Consider the following 24,245-nt stretch of genomic DNA (forward strand, 5'->3'; position numbering starts at 1 on the left):
CTTGAAAAGGATAAAATTATATTATATTTAAAGCAATATTATGTTGCAGCTTTTACTTTTTTCAAAAAATTAAAGTTTCTGTCTTCACATTTTTATTCTCATTTTTATTTCTTTCATTTCATTTTTTTTCTTCCATTTTTCTTTTTTCCTATTCAAAATATTTGAAAGGAAACAATATTTAAAGGAATATTGTATCGCATCTATATATCATATCATATCTTTAATTAAAAATTTTTTTAATTCTTTTAATACTCATACTTTCAATATATTTGAAAGGAACAAATTGTACCATATTTCAAATGAAATTTTATTATATCCTTTGTTTTCGAAGATTAAAAGAGAAAATTCGACAACTTTCCTTTCAAAAGGATTTTTCTTAATCTCTTTTTCTATTCCAATTTCCTAACGAGCAATTTTTTCTTTTTCTTTTTTTCTTTTCTTTTTTCTTTTTTTTTTTTTTTTTTCACGAAACGAACAAAAATCTTCATAGAAGATACAAAAAGATTCTCGCGAAAAAAGAGACGCGACACTTTTCTTTATTTCTTTTCCCCTTTTATTTCGCTTTCGAGTCTCACGTAACCATATTTCTTACCTGGCACCTACCACACATGCAAATACACACACACACTTCTTAGTATAGTCCCACGTTATTTACCATTCTTATTTCTCCTTTCTACGTACTACTTCACCGGCTGCTCTTATCACGCGTTCTTTTTTCACCTACTTCTTTACTATGAAGTGGATTAAAAAAAAAAAAAAAAAAAAAAAAGGAAAAAAAAAAAGAAAGAAAAGTAAGGAAGCAAAAGAAAAAAGACTTTAAGGGAAAAAAAAATGTTTTTTATCCCAAAGTAAATACAGGTTGTACCACAATAATATAAAAAACAACTTCGAAGATTTATTTTTACGACTACGTAAATCGTACAGGATTTAAGAATGAAATTTGTTGTAATAATAATCAATAACGTATCAAGTTTTTATGAATGTCCAGAAAATATTCGATCTAAATCTCTCATCAATTATGCGAAACACACACACACACACACACACACACACACACACACACACACGTCCCATCGAGGTTCAAGTTCTTGCGACACTTTTCCCAAGAACACTTCACCCAATAATCAAGGGCGTTTCTTATTCTCCCTTTTAGCTGTTGCACATTTTGCGGCATAGGTGGCACATAGCTATTGTCTTTTTAACAATGTAGCTCCAAATGTGGAGAACCACGAGTTTGGAGAGGTTGGATATCTGAAGATATGGTTGACCAGGTAATATATTCATCATGGCTAATTCATCGTTGTGGTTATATACATTCGTATAAATCTGAAGTGTTACTGATTGTTATACAACAAATCTCAATGTTTTATTCAATATAGTTTAATCAAAGTAAATTTTTGAAGTTGTTGAACAATATTGCGGTATAATCTGTACTTGTTCACATTTCAATGTTTCTCTCTCTCTCTCTCTCTCTATTTTCATTAAAGAAACTCTAATAAATCAGTAACAATCACCAATTTATTTCACTGACGACTCAACGTACTAAACGAGCAGATATTTTTCAAAGTCTCGTGAAAGCACACGACAGTGTTTAATAGCCTGTCTTTCCTCTCTCTCTCTCTCTCTCTCTCTGTCTCTCTCTCTCTCTATTTACCTAGACAGAGAGAAAGTGATTTATCCAAGCAATTTATTATTTAAACAAATTTCTGTCCTGAAGCTCTTGTTTCTCCGTTTCGAATTCGAAAAGAATTAAAACGATCAGCTTGAACGTACACTTCGATCGTTTATTAATTAACGTAGATAATGAAATTGGTCCTTCGTCAAATGCAGAGTGAACTGTTAAGCGAGTTTGACGTTTGTTGAAAGAAAGGTTCGAAGAAGGTCGAACCGATATACGACATGGAAGGTTGCTCGCTAATAATCGCTTTGGATCGTTAAACGCGTGAGCTTTCGTCTTAAAAGAGCTACGTCATTCCGTTTCGAGGGGAAGATCGAAGCTTCATCGTGCTTCATAGAGCCGATAATCAAAGACGACAGTTTCAGAGTTAGCAAGGGGTTTACTATCATTCTTGGTATCCTTATCAAGTTAACTCGAACATACTTTTACTCTTAGATAATCTACGATAAACTAGGGAGAACCACTAGTACGTTTTATCTACCTTGTTATTTAACATCTTTCCCATTATATGTAATCGTAGCTTTAACCAAAGTCATGATAATACTAAAGTAAAGGGTCATTCGATCAGAATCCATAATTCACGTAGCTCGTTATAGCTCATTATCGAGATGACTGCATAAAAGATTGCACTAGATTGCATGCGTTGCACATACGCGAGACATATGCTGCTGATTCGTCGTTTAACGATAAACTTCATAACGCGCTTCTTCGTTCGATATATATATATATATATATATATATATATATATATATATATACTTTAGAGATATTTTAAAAGTCAAATTATCTTACAAGTATATTCTATCTTTTTTCCGGAATATACGCTGACGTTTACTCTTTTTTAACCCTTTGAGTAGTACCAACGTACATTTACGTCATAGCTTAACTAGTCTACTGTGTGTTTTAACCTTCTATAACCCAACTTGCTTTTTCTTCTCTTTTCTTTTTTCGTCGTTTACAAAAGAAAATTATATAACATGAAACTTGTAGTAGGATTATATTACATCGAGTGTAATTTATATTTAGTTAATGTAAACTTTTACGTTTGATGTGAATCGGCTATTAATTTTATTCTGAGAATATGAAATATAATTTGCGAAATGGAGGATTCAATTTTGCGCTGATGATCTTCGTAGAATTGTTAGAAGTAATATGTGAAAAGAATCTTACAAGTTAATAGTAATTTTATGCGGCAATTTTATGTCGCTTAGAAGCACTATGAAAATTCACTGTTTTATACGGTTGATTAATTTTATCGATCTCTGTCCATATCAAAAGACTAATTTAAATATTTCGAACGGTTTTGAGAGAGATCAAAGTGGCCGACGCGAACGCAAGTTGCAAAATTAATCGACGTGAGAATTATTAGCTGTCATCGGCTATGAAAGGATCTAAGTTATATCATCTCATGGATATGAATGAACAATTATTGTTATTCCGAAAATATTAAACACGGCTTATTAAACGGAGGGTTTAATTTTGCGTAAAAAGATCTTAGCAATTCAACGTATTAATATTACAATTGTTTGTAAATTTGATGTGACTTTAAAGCGCTATGAAAATTCACTGTTCGATAAGATCGATTAATTTTATCGATCTCTATTCGTATCAAAAGATAAATTTAAATATTCCGAACGGCTTCGAGAGAGATCAAAATGATCGACTCCAACGGAAGTTACAGAGTTAATCAACGTGAGAATTATTAGCTGTTATTGGCAGCGAAGAGATCGAAGTTATGTCATCTCGTTTGACGTTTGATAATCCTTGATCTTCCATGTTAGTAGCACACAGCTCGAACGATGGAAGAGCTTGCACTTAACCGAAGCGAATTCCACAGAGTTAACACAGTTTCCAAACATGTTCGATAATTCGGATTGCCACGTATATCGAGCATTTCGAATACGTCAGACATCTTGAAAGCCTTTGAAACATTTCCTACGTGATCGTATAAATTTTACGATTTCTTTTCTGTCATACGAACGAAAACGAAAACTATTTCTACGTCAAAGTGAAAAAGTAGTATGTATTTCAAAATATACATATGCAGGACGAAATAAATTAGATTTCGACATTCTAATTTCGATCGACGTCTTTTTCTATAATCTTTTTTGCACTTCTTATAACGTGAAAGGAAAAAAGAAAAGAAAAGAAAAAAAAAGATAAAATAAAATTATCGATAGAAGAAAAGACAAAAAAAAAAAAGAAAGAAAGAAAGAAAGAAAGAAGAAGGAATATCGAGCGAGAAAAACGACTAACAAAATCTTCGACGTTATAATTCCGATTGACATCTTTTTCTATGGAACTTTTTTTCACTGGAAGAGGACAAAAATAAAATTATCGAGACGAGTCGATCGATAGAAAAATGATATTACAGAACTAATAAATCTTCGTCATTCTAATTCCAAACGACATCATTTTCTATAACTTTCTTCGTAACTTTTTATAATATAAGAAGAACAAAAAACAAACAAACAAAAACTCATCGAGACGATGTAATCGATAGATAAAAAAAAAGATATCAAACGAAAAAACGACCAATACAATCTTCGACATTCTAATTTCGATCGACATCTTTTTTTCCCTCTCCCCTTCTTTTATAACCTTTTTTCGTCTATAATATATGATGGCATAAAAATATTATATCCATATAGGGACGAATAAATCGATAGAGAAATAATAACAAAGTAAGAGACGATTAATATTTTCTCACTGGGTCATTTCAGATCTTAGCAGCATCTTGAAGAGGGGAAAAACCGGGTTATACTACTTTCTAGATAGGTATCTCACGAGAGATACGACGTCGTCTCGAAGAGTCGTTTATTGAAATTCCCTTTTCCCCTTTATCGTACGTAAACGAGTGTAGCGATAAAAAGAAAAATGCTTAGAGTTCTCTATTAGGTAGGTAGAACGTAAATACGTATTCGCGTTGGCAAAAGCATCGTTTCTGCTATTCGTCGATGGTAGTTTCATTTCAATGGATTCATCACCATTGTCTTCTCGATGAGAACTCTTCGATGCATGGTGCAAAATGAAAGGAACAGAAAAAAAAAAGAAAAAAGAAGGAAAAAGAGAAAGAGAGAGAGAGAGAGAGAGAGAGAGAGAGAGAGAGAATGAAATGGAACAAAAAGAACAATTATCTCGTACTAGAAACGAGTTCTCGGGGACAGTAATTTCGAGAAAATTCGAAATTGCATGTTCATTTTTTCTTTCTCTCTCTCTCTCCCTCTTTCTTTCTTTCTTTCTCACACATAAACACACATACACATTTACATCTCTTTTTTTATCTCTCTCTCTCTCTCTCTCTGTTCTATTTTGCATTTCTTCAATGTTCTTACATTCCTCGTCTTTTCCTTGTTTCCTCGCAAAATCTCCTTGAAACTCGGCTGAGTTCCAGCAACTTCGACGGCGACTTCGAGCACCGTTCTTAGGATTGTTTGACTTTGATTTGGACTTCTAAAGCTTGCACCCGTACATTACTACTATTGTGCTATTATTATTCTATTCGAAGAGTTAGACAAATTCGTAAGAGGTTCACACTTGTATAAATTCTTTCTTAATCCTCTATAATCCAATTTTTTTCTTTCGGCGTTGGAATGACAAAATATTTTGGACGAAAGCTATCGCTTTTTTATTTTTTATTATTATCCTGTTTTTTTTTTTCTTTTTTTTCTTTTTACGTAAAATATGTCATGAAGAAAAAAAAAGAAATATATAGATTCCTATTTGAAACGAAGTTTGACTTTGACGTGATCATCGTAACATTTCGTTGAATAAAAAATAATAAATGCTATGATATTTCTCACTTGAAATCAGATAATGTTTATTCAAACGAATTTCCTCAAAAATGCTATTTTGAAAGCCGAGTATGTATTATAATATAGTATTATTATACTATATTAAGTATAACGTAGACATTAGAAAGTACTACATTAGAAAGTTCGCATATAAACTAACATAATTTTATAATGATAAAATAAAATAAGATTTGAAAAATACTTAAGTATATCGTATATATGTGTATGTGACTTCATAGTTACATGAGTTTGTAGAGAGTTAACTCAATTTTCTTTCTAAATGTATTTTATGTATAAGTATTACACATATATAGTAAATGTGCACGTATATATATATATACACACAGTACGTTCGTAGCTTATATGTAACCACTCGATAATTTTCCTACATATTGAAAATCCAAAATAATATTTTAGACGAATATATTGTATGATGTCAAAGAGGTCATATCCTAGTATTAACTATTTGACTTTACGATGACCTTGGAGAGTCCTATGAGAATCACGTTTACATTTTTAGATGAAATCTTATATTCATTGTTACACATTCTTGTAGCCGGCAAACTATTTTCAAAACACTACCTACGCATATATTTTGCATAGTAATTTACTTACGTATATTCTGCTGTTGTAGTATAAGCTTCAAATTTAGTGCATCCACGGTACTACAGTTATCCAATGTAACTCGAAAGGAAATAGTCGGATTTCGTGTGCTTCTAAACGAGAAACAATTGAATTAAGCTACATGGTATAAATATATTCTTAATAACGAAGGACATAAGAGTAGAACACGCTAATGTCGGCGATATACTAATCTCAAAGACGAAACAGTAAAGGAAAGTACAAGAGAGGAGAGAATATGATTGGACAAAACAGAAAACAATTGGTCGACTCAGTTCGGCTCAACTCGGCTCAACTCGGCTTGGCTCGGTTTGATCGAGATATTGTCTAAGATTTTATCGGATGTTTTGTTTGGTATTTTGTTTGACCTTTAGTCTTAAGTTTTGCTGAGATTTCATAGTTTCAATATATTCGGTATATTCGATAACCTTCGGATATTTTCGGAAAGCCGAAGATGCCAACAAGCCGATATAACCTCGAACAAAATCCAAAGCTTAATCGATCGTCAACTTTTTCATTTTTTGACTAACCTATCTTGCATTGTTTTCTTTTTTCTTCTTCTTTTCTGTCCATTTCTGTTTTTATTTTGAATGTTTTTTCGAAAATTGTTTTGAAATTGATGCGACACGATCCAATAACGTTCTCTTCTATATGTCCTTCATTATTAAAAATACATTTATACATTTTGTATAGGTTAACTCAATTCAATTGTTTCTCATCCATGAGCACTCAACGTCCGAACGAACTGCCATCTCGCGGAATATATCGGCTAACGCTAATACCGTCGCACTCTAAATTTGAAGCTTAATAGCTTAACAATGGCTTATACATAATACACGTGTAGGTAGTGTTTTGAAAACAGTTTGATGTCGGTTGCAGGTGTTGTGATAAAGAATATGGGATTCTATTTAAAAATGTAAATGTGATTTTCATGAAACTCTTTCTCATTCTCTCTCTCTCTCTCTCTTTCTCTGAAGTAATTACAAAGTTAAATAATTATCACTACGATGTATCCCTCTTGACATCGTATAATATTAATCTGATTTCATTAATAATAATGATTTCAAATTGGTAAATATAAAATGGAGCAGTGATCGGTATTCTATTTTGTAGAATTTATTTCAAACGTTTTTATGATCTTTTAACATTTACAAGATTAAAACTTGATTATTTGATAAGGAAAATTATTAAACAAGTTTAACATTTGTTGGACATTGTTAGGATTACGTGACCAAATATTGAATTATGCAAATTTTATTTGAAAAAGTTTCTAAGATTTTTTCCTTAACATTTAAAATACTATAGCTTGTCTATGTAATAATATATATGGTAATAATATATATAGTATAATAGAAAAATTATGATAATGAATTCTCCAATATCTTTCATCTAAAAAAAGTTATGAAAGATATTAGATAAATATATCGATTGATTATGCTAGATTGCTTCAAACAGCGAACGTGTTAATAATGTTGGAACGTTCGAAGAAAAAAAAAAAAAAAAAGAATAATAAAAAATGAAAGAAAAGAAAGAAAAAAAGGACAAGTCGAGGTTTCTGAAAGAAAATGAAAGAAAAAAGAAAAAGAAAGGAAAGAAACAATAACGAGAAGAGGAAAAAAATGTTCAACGTCGGATTCGTTGAGAAGATAAAAATGATAGTAACGATAAAAACAGGGCTGGAAAAACGACGAGTGGTGGCACGTGACAGAGGATCGCGTCATTTGCGAGGAACGTTAATGAGGCGTTAATGCCTGAGGCGTTACTCCTTGTATAAACATAGACGCACACGCACATGCATACATATAAACTTTATATATATACACACACGAGGTTTTGCGAAAAGGTTTGTGTGGGGGTTGCAGCATACGTTAGCGAACGGTATTCTTTGAAAATAATGACGTGACGTCAGGAATCGTAACGCGTCAGTTTCGAAAGAAACGTCATTGCTGAGTTCCACGGCCTTTTGATATATATATATATATATATATATATATATATATATATATATATGTATGTATGAATATATTCATATATCGACATATATATGTAGGTAGTCTTTGATCAATGAACGTTTTCAATCTTTTTTTTTTTTATTTTACCGTTTTCTCTTCGATGAAAAATCAGATATGATTTTTGACGAGATCTACGAATATGTTACAAAAATCTCTTTCCAATCTCTCTTTCTTTTTATTTATATTCGTATTAATCTTTCTTTTTTGTTTTCCTTTTTTTTTTTTATTTAAATCCATAGACATACGACTCTGTTAAAAATTTCTCTTTAATAACTTGTTATATTTATAATTGCATTAAGTTTTTTTATTTTTTTATTTTTTTTTTTTGGAGTTAGATGTAATCCATAGATCTACAAATTTGTAGAAAATTCTTCAATAGTTTCTATTTCTATATCCATTTTTATTTGTATTCATATATTTTTATTGTTTTTTTTTTTTTTTTATTGATTTAAACGTTATCCAACGATCTACGAATCTGTCGGTAGTTCATTTTCTTTCTATATTTATATTTATATCAGAATTTTTTAATTGATATCCTATCGATTTATCCTTATTTTTCTATTCGTATTTTTTATTTAAAGATTTCGATATCATTGTTTAAAAATTTGATATATCTATAATACATAGATATAAACGAGATAAATTATACCATATCATTAAAATATCCAGTAATATTTTTCTCTAACGATCGAAAGCACTTCTGAGAAAAGGGCGACTTCGAACAATCGTTCTTAACTTCCGTGCAAAAGGGAGGACAAAGGAGGATCGATAAGAGGTTACAACAGTTATAGAGAGAGAGAGAGAGAGAGAGAGAGAGAGAGAGAGAGAGAGAGAGAGAGAGAGAGAGAGAGAGAGAGAGAATGGACATTTCGTAGTTCGTTTTCTATTTCTGTGAAGTTCGATGCACTCGGATCGAATTCTCGATAAGAGTTATGCGATTCGAGGGTAGTTAGGTAGACAAGGGCTCTTTCAATATCATTCGTTCGTTGCAAACGAACAATAATGAGAACGATCTTATATCGTATATCAAAACGACTTTTCTAACTGCTTTTTTTTACTCTTTATTTTTTTCTCTTTCTCTGTTCGAATCGATATACCCATAGATACATATTTCATCGTGGAAATAATATTGGAGAATTTAGATGCCTAGAGAAAGGTCGCTGTTAATCGCTAACATTCATCGATTGTTCTATGCGGTTTCGAGATTTGTGCTTCATTAAAACGTCAACCGTGCTGTGGTTTGCGTAACGATCGGAGTGGTTCCACTGCTTCGACATTTATTAGAGAATTTCATTTCCTTTAAATATCCATTTATTTGCATCTTCCTCTTCTTCTTCTTCTTCTTCTTCTTCTTCTTCTTCTTCTTCTTTTCTTTTTGTTCTTCTCTTTTGAAAAAAAAAAAAATAAATAAATAAATAAATAAAGTAGAAGATACTTAATCGTACTTCTCGAAGAAAATTCTTCAAAGAGCTTTGATTTATAATATCGTATTTCCTAGAAACGATAGACTTTCCTTAAAAGATTGCCGCGCCTTGTTTGTTCAGGTTAAAATTCAAACCACGTATTCCCATGTTCACATGCAAAAGTGCTTTTTACGATGATGGGGGAGACTAGTGTTGATGGTGTTGGTAGTAGTAGTAGTAGTAGTAGTAGAGGTTTGTGGTGTTGTTAATCGTTATCGTTGTAGGTTCCATTCGATCGAGTAGAGGAGTCTAGCCATGCTGTATTATTTTATCGTACGGTTGCAAGGGTACTCATTTAATATACATATGAACTCTTAACTACTTATGTGTGTGTGTGTATATATATATATATATATATATATATATATATATATATGTAGGTATATGTAATACATATGCATCGGCTAAAAAATTGGACTACTTGAAAAGACCACTATCTTCACCGCAATCTATTTCTTTTCTAATGAAAAGTTGAAACCGACCCTTTGACATTTTTTTACTTAAACGAGACCATCGAGATTTCGAAATAGCGCAAAGGAATTATACTTATATATATTTTATCTTGCATTAATTTTTCTTTACCTTTCCTTCTTTGTTCTTTCTACCTTTCTTTCCTTTTATACGTATGAATACGTTTGATCGAACGGCGAAATTAAGGAAAAAAAAAAAAAAAAAAAAAAAGTTTCCACGTCGACCGATTATTTTCGTTCGATTAAAAACTAATCGTTTGAAAATAAAAATAAATGAATTCTTCTTCTTCTTTTTTTTTTTTTTTTTTTTTTTTTTAATATAGAAAAAGGAAATACGGAACGATGGAATTGCAGAAAGGTGAATCAAAGTAGCCGATTATTTTCGTTCGATTAAAAATTGATCGAATTTGAAAATAAAAACAAACGAATATTTCTCTCTTTTTTTCTTTTTTTAAATTTCAAACAAGAAAGAAATAGAAAATGATGAGTTTTTCACGCGGAAGAACAATTTCAATGTAACGGAGAGGTCATGAAAGTTAAGCTACTATCGCGAAAGTCTATTAACGTTATCCCGGTGGTAATAATTTTACTCGCGTGTTCCCGAGTCGTTGCACCGTCGAGTACTACCAGTGGCTTCGTAGACGTAAGAGAAAGAGGAAAATATCGGTAGGAACGTTGGTTCCTAGAGATCCTTTGGGAATCGCTAGCGTTGAGGGAGGAAACACGCGAGAACACGAGAAGAAACGTGGCGGGGAACGAACGTAAGCCGACGACGTAATTTTTTCAACATCTTTTCTTTTATCTTCTTCTTCTCCTTCTCTCTCTCTCTCTCTCTCTCTCTCTCTTTCTTTCTCTCTCTCTCTCTCTTTGCTTTTTATTAATTTCTTTTATCAGCTCTCAGTGTAAACAGAAATTATTTACCAGTTATTGTATACGTTCGACTCGTATGAAAAAAAAAAAAAAAGAAAAAAAAAAAATAGAATCTTTCAGAAAGGGAATCAGTCCACTTTAAATGTTTCAACAAAATTGAATTGGAACAATGAGAGGGAGGAAAGAAAGAAAATAAAAAAAAGGACGGATCGAAGTTATCTCTTAGTGAAGAAGAAAAGAAAGAAGAATAAAACAAAAAAAGAAAAAGAAAGAAAGAAAGAAAGAAAAAGTAGAAGAAGAAGAAGAAGAAGAAGAAAAAGAAAAAGACGAAGACGAAGAAAGAAGAAGAGAGACGAGAAAGTGCCAACGCGTAGACTGGCAGAAGGTCTTTGCTGTAAACGAGGGTAGTCTTTCAAGACTAGGGTCATCTATAACCCTGGCCATAGGTCGTCGATCGTTATCGACGTGTCGTTCTTGAATTTTTTAAACATCGTATCGAGTTGACTGACCGACAGCTACGAACTTTCGTACGTAGTACATAGTAAGTACCTAACATATACACATGCATATATATGTGTGTGTGTGTGTGTAAGTATATATACGTACGTACATCTGCATACACGATCTAGAATTACTTACGCGTTTTATTGATATCGAACCTCCTTTCAATTAATATCAAAACATTTTCGATATCTAAAAAAAAAAAAAAATAGAAATTGAAAAGAGAGAGATTAAAATATCAATTGCACTCGATTCTCCATTTGATTTAATAACGAAGCTAAGAGTTCGTTTATTTATTTTCGTAAATCTTCTTATAGATCTTACTTATCCATTCCGAAAAATTATACTTCCGGCATTGCTCGTATATCCAAGATGATAGCTAGGAATGTTTGCTCGTTGCATAAAGCATGATATTGATCCTAAAATTACGTTCTTCCCGTTAGTCCTATACGTTGCACCGATTCCGTTATTCTTTATACTCGTTCCTCTCGTTCGACAAACTTCTTTGACTTTATCCTTCGGTTTTCTTTTTATGCATTTTCAAGATACATATTTTTCTTATTTTATTAAAGTAACTTCGTTACAATCGACGTCTCGGTATTCATTAAGACACAAAATCAAGCTTTTATCGATTCATCTTTAGTTAACTTTTGGTTTCTTTCTTTCTTTCTTTCTTTTTCTTTTTTCTTTTTTATTTATTTTTTTCTTCTTTATTATTCTTTTTCCTGAGTCTTTAAAACTACAACAAGAGAAGGAGAGCGGAAAAGCGAAGTGAAAAGAAGTGAAAAGGAACTTATTCGAAGTTCCTCCTAGGATCGTTCGATGGAAAAGTAGAGGGGAGGGAAAGAGGAAGAGTGGGTGGAATAAAGTCCAGTGCTGATTAAGCGAGACTTCTCTTTTTTGTTCGTCATCCGATGACCGTTTCTAAGAGGATCAGAAGAAGAAGAAGAAGAAGAAGAAGAAAGAAGCAATAATAATAAAATAAAAGAGGGAAAAGCATCGAATAAGAAAGAGTAGAAAAAGGAAAGTTTGTTACACCGACGCCGAGAATAGTGTTAACGACCGACATTTTTTCTTTTTTCTTTCTTCTTCTTTGAAAAGATTCAGAAAAGGAACGGACGCTATTTTTCTCTTTTTCCTTCCTCCTTTGATTATTCATGGACGTTTGGAAATAGATTTTTTTTTCTTTTCCTTGTTTTTTTTCTTTGTTTTTTTTTTTTTTTTTTTTTGTTCGTTAAAAATTCAGTGAAAAATTTCTATAGAAATGTATACGTCTATTATGAAGTGATAATGAATCGACGATGAATCGACGAATCCAATAAAAAAATAATTAATTTTCGATAAGACTTTTAAGAATATATCAGTTCCCTATACGATACTGATTTATCCTTTTGAGATATGATGTATAAAAGGGAAAGAAACATGGAGGTGGAGAAAAATCACAGCGAAATGCAGCTAGAGTAACGGTTCCTTCTTTTGATACATTTTTCCTTGGAGGAGGAAGGAAAAGAACAATGCAAGATTTTTCTCTTAGAGAAATGGAAAACACCGGTGGCTTCGTACCTCGCTCAGCCTGTATTTCTTTGCATCGTACGATTTTCTTCCTCTTCTTTTTTTCTTTTTCTTTTTTCTTCTTTTTCTTCTTTTTTTCTTTTAGTTCCGAGAGGAACTCAGTGATACATGAGAAAAGAAGATGTTAGATATTGGAGATATAAAAAAAGAGAGGGAGATAGAGAGGGAGAGAGAGAGAGAAAAGTATATGCATTGTTTCAAAGATACATTTTTCATCTATTTTGAATGGTCTTATGGATTAGAAAGTATCCGGTTTAATATTCAAATAGAACAAAAGAAATATGTGTATACATATGTATGAGTCTGTATAAGTGTGTATATTTTATATATACATAAGAAATATATATATATATATATAAATACACATACGATAATATTTTACAAGGACGTCATATTCGATTTCACGTTCTTATCCATTTTTCTTTCCAAGTTATTTTTAACCGCGTAAACATTTCGTCGGTCGAAGAAAAATAAGAGGAAGTAGTCGAAGAAGAAATCTCGACGTCAGGAAATTTCGTTGATTTCTTGGTGGAGATCGTCGCAAAATAAAAGCAGAAAATCTGTGAACGTGTATAGTAGTGCCCTGGAAACAATCCAGCTATGCTTTTTCATCCCTTTCCATTCGTATTGTCCTCATAACCGTGATTCCAAATTTATGTTTTAGAAATTTTTCGACGCTTCCTTGTACAACTCGTGTTTTCTTTTTATACGTATATCAGGTACGCGTACATGTGTGCGTGATTGCGTGCGTGCATACGTGCGTATGTTTGTACGTGTGTATGTGTTTCTTTCTCATAAACCAAACTCACTTTTTTACTTAACGATAATTTCGAAGGTTCTATCATATCGATCAACCTAACAGACGGAATAATAAAGAGCACGTCCTTGGGATTTCCATATTTCGAGAATGGAGGCTCCGCATCGTACGGAAATAGGACGAAAATTGCACGTTATTTCCTTCGATGGCACACTAATTTTCTCTCTCTTTCTCTCTCTCTCTCTCTCTCTCTCTCTCTCTCTCTCTCTTTCTCTTTCTCTTTCTATTCTATCTCTTCTGTCAATCCTTTTCTAGTCTCATCAATCTCTATTTCGTACATTTATAAATCGTAATACTCTTTAATATAATCTCTTATGATCTTAACATCTAACGAATTTGAAAGTAATTATTCTTTAGTTAAATAGGAAATAAATATCGAGTTTCTACATCGGTATCATTGATTATAGCTATATAAATTTACTTGTATGTACGTCTTATTTACTCGATTCTAAGAGTAAATAAGTATCACAATAGCTTTATCATCATCGGAATCGAAGGATCGTTCTCACGCGACATCTTTACGGCGTTCTCTCACGCTCGATTACTTTTTCTACTACTATTACTACTACTACTACTAACTACTACTATTATTACTATTATTACTTCTATAACTATTGCTATCTATTACTACTACCACTATAATATTACTACTACTTTCAACTTTATCCGCTTGCTTTCGAGTCGGTAAATTTTAAGCTTTCACAGCTTTTCCGCAACCTACGTTAGTCAAGTATACATACTATATATGTACATGTATATGTATGTATATATTTGTGTATATATGTATGTACATATATATACATATGTAATGTATATATGTGTATGTACGTATATATGTATGTATATATGTACATATGTGTATATACTTGTGTATATAGTATAAATCGTTTTCACGAAAGACTTAGTACCCTGAATGTACTCGCCATTGTTGCCAGGATAATAATTATTTCTAGCCCGAACTAAAGCGCGTTTCTTTGGTAAATTTCTCCGAGCATTGAAAGCACTCGCCCACCTACGGTTTCTTTCTCTCTCTCTCTCTCTCTCTCTCTCTATTGCTCTTCTCTGCCTTTAAACTTGCTTGCATAGAAAAAGAAAGAAAGGAAGAGAGAGAGAGAGAGAGAGAGATTCTCTTAATTTATTCATATCGAGTACGGTGCCAGAACAAAGCTCCTCTTCGTTCCCATTTCAAGCATGGTCGAGCTCGATAACTTCGATATACTTGAATTATTTCAGGTACATTTCGAAATAATATTTTCGAGGATAAAATTAAGTTAATAAAATATCTTCGAACCAACGACGTTTCTATCTAAGACGAGATTTGTCCATCTATCTATCTATCTATCTATCTATCTATCTATCTATCTATCTATCTATCTATCTATCTATCTATCTATATATTTATCTCTACATCTAGTTTCAATAATTCTCTTCTTTTTGTTTCTTTTTTCTATTTTCCTTCTGATCAATCCTCGTGTTGGTCGGACGTAACTGATCTAAACGTAAGATATGTACATATAAAATTAACTTAACGTTAAGTTTGTACTAGCAATCGAAATACGTTGAGATCAAAATGACGATTAAAATGTTTGATAATGATTTAAAGAAAATCGTTCGTTGAAAATGAGAACGTCCCTTTAAAAATGATATCCCGTTGCATTCCGTGCAAACGGCGAGCGTTCGTTCGTCCTCAAGTAATACTTCCCTCTGGTTTTCGGATCTACAGCGAATCCCATGAGAGCATCCGGAGTCCATCTGCAGTTTGCTTGGATTTCCGGTCTCCATCTTGGGCAACGACTGGCAGGAAATCCAAGGGGATTTCTAACGGATTCTACGTATAACATCCACGCTCGGTAATGGCCACAGGTGACTGAAAAATAAATAAAGATCGTGGAAGTTTGATTTTCGTTCGAGGTGTTAGATGCTAACGTTCTTATTACGGTAGGATATTGTATTTACTTTTTTCTCTGATAAGTAACATAAAACCGCGACGAAGAATATTCCCAAGAGTACATCCAGGTTGAGGTGGTTTACCACCATTAGGATAAAAGTCAGCATGACCTAAAGGATTTGGAAATCCAAAGATCCCACCGTCGGTGTGAATAACGTCGACGAAAGCCGCATCGCTAGCCGTCAAGTGACCTTCTCTTCCGGTATTCATATACAACGGATAAGCCGCGTCCAGTCCGGTTATCCTTCCGACCTATAACCCACCAAGGCAAAATCATATTTTACTGAACAATGAATTATCAAAGTGTTAAAGCTTATTTGCATATAAATCGAATCCACTGGACTTTTTAATAAAGAACCTTTGCCGCTATATTATTCCATACGATAGAATCGATCGATCAATTCGATCATAATTTTCCTTTATACTCGTGTCACGTTCTAATCTAAACTCGCGTCTAAACTAGTCCATATTTCTACTGGATTATTTATCTCGATTATGCTAAAGTTTACCTACCAAACGTGGAGCCAAAGCCTTGCCCATGAATCCGGCTACCTCGGCGCCCAAACTGAATCCAATAACATGAATTTTTGATAATGGAACCGCTTTCTGTGCATCCAACCAGCTGATCATACGAGCCACATGGGGACCAATTAGTCTCGTGTTTTCGACAGCCGTGTGATACCACGGTAACGTTGCCAGTCTTAGCCAGTTGACCAAAATGACGTTGTAATCAGCACGTCTTAGATAAGCTTAAGAGAGAAACGAATACAAAAGAGAAAAATATACAAAAAGAGAAAAGAATAGAAAGAAGAGAAGATACGAATACGTCAGGATGACTTTGTTATCTTCTATATTCGAATGCTACGTTTAACCAGGACCGTGCCAAACTTTTTTCGAGCTATGATTCGTCATTCTCATTCCTACGTGCTGAGAGACTCGACGAAAAGTAGCTTACTAGTGGTTACCGTTATTCTACTCCTGTTGGTGCAGTTACTAATGGACCCAGACAAGTTTCATCATCGACTCTTTGCTACGACTAACTGGGACAAATCCTTTACGACTTTCGAAGAAATGAAGTATTCAAATGACAGCCACTTGGCTGTCCTCGCTAGACCTTCTCGTGTACTTTAACTGGTACATATGTATTGCATATCTACGTATACTATATTTGTGAACTTTCAAGCATCTTGTAAATTAAAAAGTAAAATTCATACGAACGTTATATTTTGATAGGCGAAATTAATGAGTGCAATATAATATCGAATAAATCGACTATAATTTTATGATTCCTTACTCTTGAGTAGATTTTTAGAACAGTATTTTTTTTAATATGTTTTTCGTGCGGCTCGATATATTTCGTTTAGGATCGTAGTATCGCGGCCATTAAATTAATTTATAATATAAAATTTTTAATAATCTGATAAACTTGAGCCACTTTATATTATTTTAAGGATACCGCTCTTATTGCGGTATTCTCGTTAACTGAAAAGAACTCTCAACGAGAATTTTCTTTCGAAATCTCTTGCAAATTAATTACTTTCCTCGCTTCTTCCGCTTAAGATAGTCATTTCACGGTCCGTTAAAAATTTAATGCAATTCATAGGTTTGAGATACCGTCAGTTTCACTAGAAGGGACATATGTTATATCAGCTTCTTATTTAATTGCTACAGCATATCACTGAATTGTATCTACGTTTTCCATTAAATTTCATTAAACGTAACATACGATCTCATTCGTAATACTCATTCATTTACGTATAATTAATTTCTAATTAAATTCAAAATCAATAAATACCATCTCTTACGGCATTTGAACTCTCGCCTGGTGCACTTTCGCTGTATCCGTGGATGTAAACGACTGTAGGATTTCTTTTATCGAAGTTACTCTTCCGTAAGGATAGTGGATTCAATATGCTCAACACGTTGGCTACTCGTGGGTTTCGTCTTTGAAATAGATATATATATATATATATATATAATTATAAATATATAATATAACGATATAAACATGTATATAATTATGAATATATATATATATATATATATATATATATATATATATAGAGAGAGAGAGAGAGAGAGAGAGAGAGAGAGAGAGAGAGAAGATAGTCATAGGGAAAATATTGAACTATCGAATTTCGTTCATTCAAACGAAATTCGCGAAGTATTTTAATTCCCAGAGTGGTGAAAACCGCGAACCAGAAATATCAATCACGTTTTCAAAGGGAAACCGAATGCCTTCCAAATTTCTACGTTATTTCAAACATAACACGGACGCGTACAGGCACTCATACTTATAAAGATTTATTAAGTAAAATGAAAGATACCTATATCTATATACGAATGAAATCGTCGTTCCCAAGATAGAAATTATTTCATCGGTAGTTACGATCTTTCGAACGTAAATGAAAGGAACTTGGGAAACGTCAGAGCCGATGAATTTAAATTCTCGATGGTAGTTCTACGCTCTAGAAAAAAGAGATCGGCGTAAAAGACGGCTTTGATACGAATATAGTAAATGAACAGGGGGGGCATAGTGACTATGAGTATCGAACGTATTGCCGTCGTCTCACGTGACGCGATAACATAACGCCCTAGTGTGTTAGTTGCATATATATTATGCTGAACCTTCCAAGTACACTTTACGTTCTATGTTCGTTAAAGTGAAATCGAAAGGAAAAAAAAAGAAAAAGAAGAAAAAAAAAGAAAAAGAAACAAACAAAAAAGAAAAGAAAAAGAAATAAGATAATAGAGAAATAAAAGAAAGTAGAAGAAAATAAAGAAACGAAGAAAAGTAAAAAGGAAGATCGAAGTGAGAAACGGAAAAAAAAAAGAAAGGGGAGGAAGAAGAAGGAAATTAATTACGTTGAAATATGCGAATGAAAGAAAGAAAGAACAAAAATTGTTACCTCGTGAAGAGAAGATATTCGACATCTCGATCGAGATCGATCGGACAGCATAGAGGACAGGTGCCAGTAGGGAAAGCCATTACGTAGAGGGTGCCGGTATCTGTCGAGAATAAAAAATTAAAAGAAAAAGGAAAAAAAGAAAGGACAAAAAAAAAGAAGAAAAGAGCAGGGAACGTCATTAGAACGGCGCCACTCGGCCGTGGCCATTCTACGCGGTCGTCGTCATTGAACCTGACAGTGGTCACGTGATGTCGCGTGCACCCACGGCAGCACCCATCGCAAACACCCTCTGCGAACTTTCTGTCTCTTTCTCTCTCTCTCTCTCTCTTTCTTTCTCTCTTTCTCTCTTTGTCTCTCGTTTCTTATTTTCTTTTCCATCGGTGATATCACAAACAAGAATCCTTCGATCGAGAAATATATAAAACCGGAATACGTAGTCATCGTTGTCATCTACTTGTCAGTTACTTTCCGTCATCACCGATATAGTTATTCCATGTCGATAAAACTTGATCGATTAATCTTTCTCTTGACTTTACCTAGCGCATAAATTCCTCGAGATATTCGAAGCATAACTTTTGCATGTCGATTTATACTACCGAGTTACGAATAAGAAAGATCGAAGGAAAGTTGACCTAATAACACTGTAGCATGAGCTAAATGATTATTAAGATGGTATTTAAATAAATTACTTTGCAGTTATAAATATATGATTACACGCAGAGGGTATTTTAATATTTATAAATGTGTATTTATAACTGTAACGTAATTGTATAATTGTGTTACAGTTAATTACAGTTATAAATATATATATAGTAGTTATGTATGTATATATCATAGTTATATATTTATATATAGAAGAAATAAAAAATAAGCGAGGCGTAGAACTTTTGCAATGGTTACTATTGTAATAGAATAATCATTTACGATCGACTATTTAGAAATCTTTACGACTGGTTCTAATTTTTCCGGTTATTAATGAAATCTAGAAAAGGTTTTTAAAGATTACGAGTTATTTCATGGTTTCTCCGATTCCTCGTAAAACTTTGTCCAGTTTTGATTACTGTAATAAGAGAAGAGAAAGTGAAATTAAAAGATTATCTAAGATTTATTATATTGTAGATACGTAACGAATTGATTCATATCGAGAAAAAGATTATCCTCGACAGTATTATTTCTTTTTTTGGTAATTTAAAAAATTTCATATAATATACATACGTATCGAATCGAGATTGGACTACTTGATTTACTTTTACAGATAAAGTTACGCTTTATAATATCTTTTTCTTAGTAAATTTCAAATTTAATATAACATACATATGTACATATCGAATTAAGATTGATCCATTAATCCATTTCGAGAGATAAAATTACGATTAATAGTATTTCTTTATTTTCTAGTAACATTGAAATTTAATGTTATATACATATGTATGTACCGAATCGAGATTAAACTTCAAAATTCAAAATTCACTTCTAAATATAAAACTATTTAGTATTTCTCTTTTAGTAGTAATTTTAAAAATGATTTAATATACATATATACATGTAGAATCGGAATTAGAAAAGTTGATCCACTTTTAAAGAAAAATTATGCACTATATATAATATTTTCTTTCTAGTAACTTTCCTGACACACTCCCGCCTTCGTAAAATGATAGAGTGAAAGCAGCACTATTTTACATTCGAGACTATACTCTCTCTCTACACATTCATTGCCGGCACAGTGATCTAGTAAATTCACAGCAGTGTTTTACGCAAAATCTTCCCATAACATAGTTCTATTTTTATTCATTATAAAATTCATTATAAAATAACATCGAATAATTTCGGTGATCCGTGAAAAAGTATACGATGTTTATCAATTGAAGGAAGTGTTTATCAATTAAAAATAAAGAACGTTTCAACAATCGACACGTTTGTTTGTTTACATCTATTTTATTTAATTATCCAAAAAGAAGGATAATTGATAATTGTATACTATATTTAGACCGTAATTAAATTTCCAGACGATGCACGTTTTACATTGTCCTATGTAATACGAACGAAATACGATATAAAGAAATATATACGGACGAAGAAAGAGAAAAAAAAGATACTTATGAATAATAAATTACGGATGAATGAAATATCGATTATTTAAAAAAAGAGAAGAAATAGAAAACGACGACAGAAAGAAAAAGAAAGAAAAAAAAAAAAAAAAAGAAAAAAGAAAAGAACCAAACATTGATTCACATGTATATAATCGATAACGATCACTATTTGTTAATTTTTAGCGCGTAAATCACAATTAATTACCTCTCGTGATGGAGATCACGCGACATAGTAGAAACGCAAGGAAATTCGGGAACATTTTATTTCGCTAGGAAAAAGATAAATAAAAGAAAAGAAAAGAACGAATAAATACGACGAACGACAAGAGTTCGGAGATCTCGTGTAAGATCAAGCCGGTACGATCTAGCCGTCGGAGATCTCCAATGGAAACTGAATCGTTTACATGAGAAACGAATTCTCGAATCTCCCGCTAGATTTCAGAGAAAGGTAGATTTCAATGGTCTACATTTAGCGTAACGCGTCTAACTCGTTTTGCAATCTCTTACTCCGATTGGCGTGTTCGTTCGAATTTAAACGAAAAAGCAAAAGAAACAGAAAAACAAAAAGGAAAGGAAGAGAAAAGAAAAAGAAAAAAGAAGAAGAAAAAAAAAACAGTAAGAGTTAAAAAAAAGAAAAAAGAAGATTGTGACAAGCGAACAAATCTTTGACCTTTTCATTAAACGTAAACCTGTGTTTCAGTTTACGTGTAACAACGAAATGAATTTTTCGACGATGCGTTTTATGATGGAACGTTCGTTTTTCTCTCTCATGCGATCGCGAGCATGCAGTTATCAGTCGGTCCTCGAGACGAGACCAAACCAGACGAGACGAGACGAGAAAATCGATTCACGAATCTCGACTAACCGTTGCTTATAACGTTTACGCTACGATACCAACGAAAATTTTACCATCCTGCACGCCACCCGATACACGTATGTATATCCATCCATCATTGACGTCGAGTGGAAATCGCACAATTTCCATGTGGAAATTCCATTAACTGCTCGATCGACGTTTCCTATCGACTATATCGTTTCTTCTTTTTTATTTTTTAAATAAACGATTCCTATCTTACTCGAAAATATAAAACAGTTGTTACATACGATCGATGTATTCGAAATGAAAGAAAGAGAGAAAGAGAAAGAGAGAGAAAAATTATTCTAATAAATATTTTATACTTTATAATCAATAAAATTTATACGTATATATAATACGTTCACTTAAATACAAGCTTTTTTTACAAAGACAAAAAAAGAAGTAATAAAATCATTGCAATATTTAAAATTTTATGATCAATAAAATTTCGAAGAAGGTAATATAGTTTTATAAAAATTGTTATATTGAATAATTTTTATGATTAATACAATTTATAATAAATAAGAAAGTATTTCTCTCTCTCTCTCTCTCTCTCTCTCTCTTTTTAATAAAAATAAAATACTTCATAATTAATATTTTCTAATTAATGAAACATTGTACAATATATATATATAAACAAAATTAAATTAGATCGAATAATAATACAATACTAATATTTCATAGTTTCATCAATTGGTTTGATCCCCTTTTAAACGAATTAAAAACCATCTCATTCTTTTCCTTTGCTTTCGTATAGTTTCATGGAAATAATCGTAATGGACGAAGGAAAGCTTTTCAAGCTTCCTTTCTCGGCGATGGTTTGATTGGAAATAACGATTCCTATAATTAAACTCGAGTGTGTCAACGACGAAGGCGTACTACCCACGAACGAATTAACGAACTAACGAACTAACAAACGAACGAACGAACGAACGAACGAACGAACGATCGAAACGTTCAATCGCTTCGTACCTTCGTAAACGCCCACTGGAATAATTAGCTTAACAATATCGAACGATTTGAATCCACTTTAGTACATAATCGGCCTATCTTTCTTTCTGAATTTCTTCTTAACCGAGAGATATCTTTCTTCGAACGATTATTTAACGTCGTCGACTTTTGATCGATAAATCGATCTTCTTCTTCTTCTTCTTCTTCTTCTTTTTTTTCTTTTTCTTTTTTTTATATTTTTAAACGATGCTACCTACTTACCTATCAAACATCTACGTTTTTCTTATTTCCTCTTTAAATGTCGATTCACACGATTCACTTCAATCACAATTTAATTTCAATCATTCGTATTCATTCGCATATATCAATTTAATACGTAGATCATAATCAGTTGTATCCGATCTTCGTTATTAGCTTTTAATCGGAAAATAGAAAAGGAAAAAAAAAGAAAACAAAAAAATGGATAAATTGACGTTACAAGTTTAGAGTATGATACAGATTTTTTAAGTTTAAGTTGGACGAAGATATGTCTTAATGATATAAAAGTTTTTATTGCGTTCATAAAACTTGAAAAACAAAAAAAAAATGATAAACTCAATTTGGACATTTTTGTTACATTGTCGAAAATAAATAATTCATATAGATGATGTGACGAAATTTTTAATATTACTTCGAAATGTTCAAGTATTCCAAGTTCGATATCATTTTAAATATAATCGAATATATTTCAGATATTTTTTTATTTGACACTAATATTTTGATAGGCCAATTCGTCGCTTGTTATTTTGTAATAACTTCACAGGGAACAACAATTTACGTATAAAAGATTTGCGAGTTATTAGAAATCCGTCAATCGTTTCGAAAAAGACATAAAAAAATAGGGAAAAAAGTGAAAATAGGAAAAAAAAGGGAAAAAAGAAAAGAGAAAAAGGAAAGGAACATCGTTGACAGACATCTTCGACATAGAAAAAAAAATATGACGGATCGGTGACTGAATAGGATTGTGTGAGCGCGTATACGTATTTAAATTACATGACATTCAAATGATGTTAAAATCAATATGATCGAACAATCAGAACGAGGGCTGAAATGTGTAAATCGATCTTAATCGAGAACTCTAGTAGAACGATCGAACGATTTTGTCGATATTTTCAAATTCTTTCTTTTTCTTTCTTTTATTTTTTTGTTTTTATTTTTTTAACAAACACGTTACGAGTAAAAATGAAGAGCTTTTCGATGGTTTCCTTTCGATTCGAGCGACCGTCTACCATCATAGACTCGTTTCATAATAGTTACACGCGCTATTTTTATGCGAGCCGTACTAGGAATCGATCGATATAATTCAACTCTTCCTTTTTGCACGTAACTAAGTGTCTACGGCAACAACGAAGTACACTCGATGACTGTGACAAAGAGAAAGAAGGAGAGAAAGCATATGTCTGTGTATGTTTGTATGTGTACAAGAGAGAAAGAGAGAGAGAGAGAGAAAGGAGTGATTCATAACTTTAAAAAACTTCACTTATTCTTTGTTTACAACGAGAACTTTAATAAAATTCGATAAAAATTCAATCCTTCGAGTTTTTGCTTTTTCAAGCATCAAACAGTAATGATAAAAAAGTTTGGGAGAGAAAAAAGAGATAGAAAAAAAAGAGAATGAGAGAGAGAGAGAGAGAGAGAGAGAGAGAGAGAGAGA

At 32.3% G+C, this 24,245-nt stretch overlaps 2 protein-coding genes across 3 annotated transcripts in view; one reads left to right on the forward strand and one right to left on the reverse strand.

Moving 5' to 3' along the window:
• Nucleotides 1–24,245, forward strand: part of LOC122638059 (chromatin assembly factor 1 subunit A-B) — a 111,040-nt gene that overhangs the window by 74,518 nt on the left and 12,277 nt on the right. The gene's annotated exons all lie outside the window — the stretch shown is intronic.
• Nucleotides 15,298–19,190, reverse strand: LOC122638141 (endothelial lipase). Its single transcript, XM_043830871.1, has 5 exons — nucleotides 18,656–19,190; nucleotides 17,542–17,690; nucleotides 16,260–16,495; nucleotides 15,755–15,998; nucleotides 15,298–15,665 (listed from the first exon to the last, which is right to left on the reverse strand). The coding sequence occupies exons 1-5, from the start codon at nucleotides 18,832–18,834 to the stop codon at nucleotides 15,433–15,435; spliced, it is 1,041 nt and encodes a 346-aa protein (XP_043686806.1). The 5' UTR covers nucleotides 18,835–19,190; the 3' UTR covers nucleotides 15,298–15,432.

Source organism: Vespula pensylvanica, chromosome 1, assembly GCF_014466175.1.
Source record: "Vespula pensylvanica isolate Volc-1 chromosome 1, ASM1446617v1, whole genome shotgun sequence".
NCBI lineage: Eukaryota > Metazoa > Arthropoda > Insecta > Hymenoptera > Vespidae > Vespula > Vespula pensylvanica.

Coding starts and splice junctions, on each gene's coding strand:
- LOC122638141 (XM_043830871.1), bottom strand. CDS start 18,834: ATGACGTTCCCTGCTCTTTTCTTCTTTTTTTTTGTCCTTTCTTTTTTT. Junction 17,691..18,655: donor GAATATCTTCTCTTCACGAG/GTAACAATTTTT, acceptor TCTATTTCAAAG/ACGAAACCCACGAGTAGCCA. Junction 15,666..15,754: donor GTTACTTATCAGAGAAAAAA/GTAAATACAATA, acceptor TTTATTTTTCAG/TCACCTGTGGCCATTACCGA.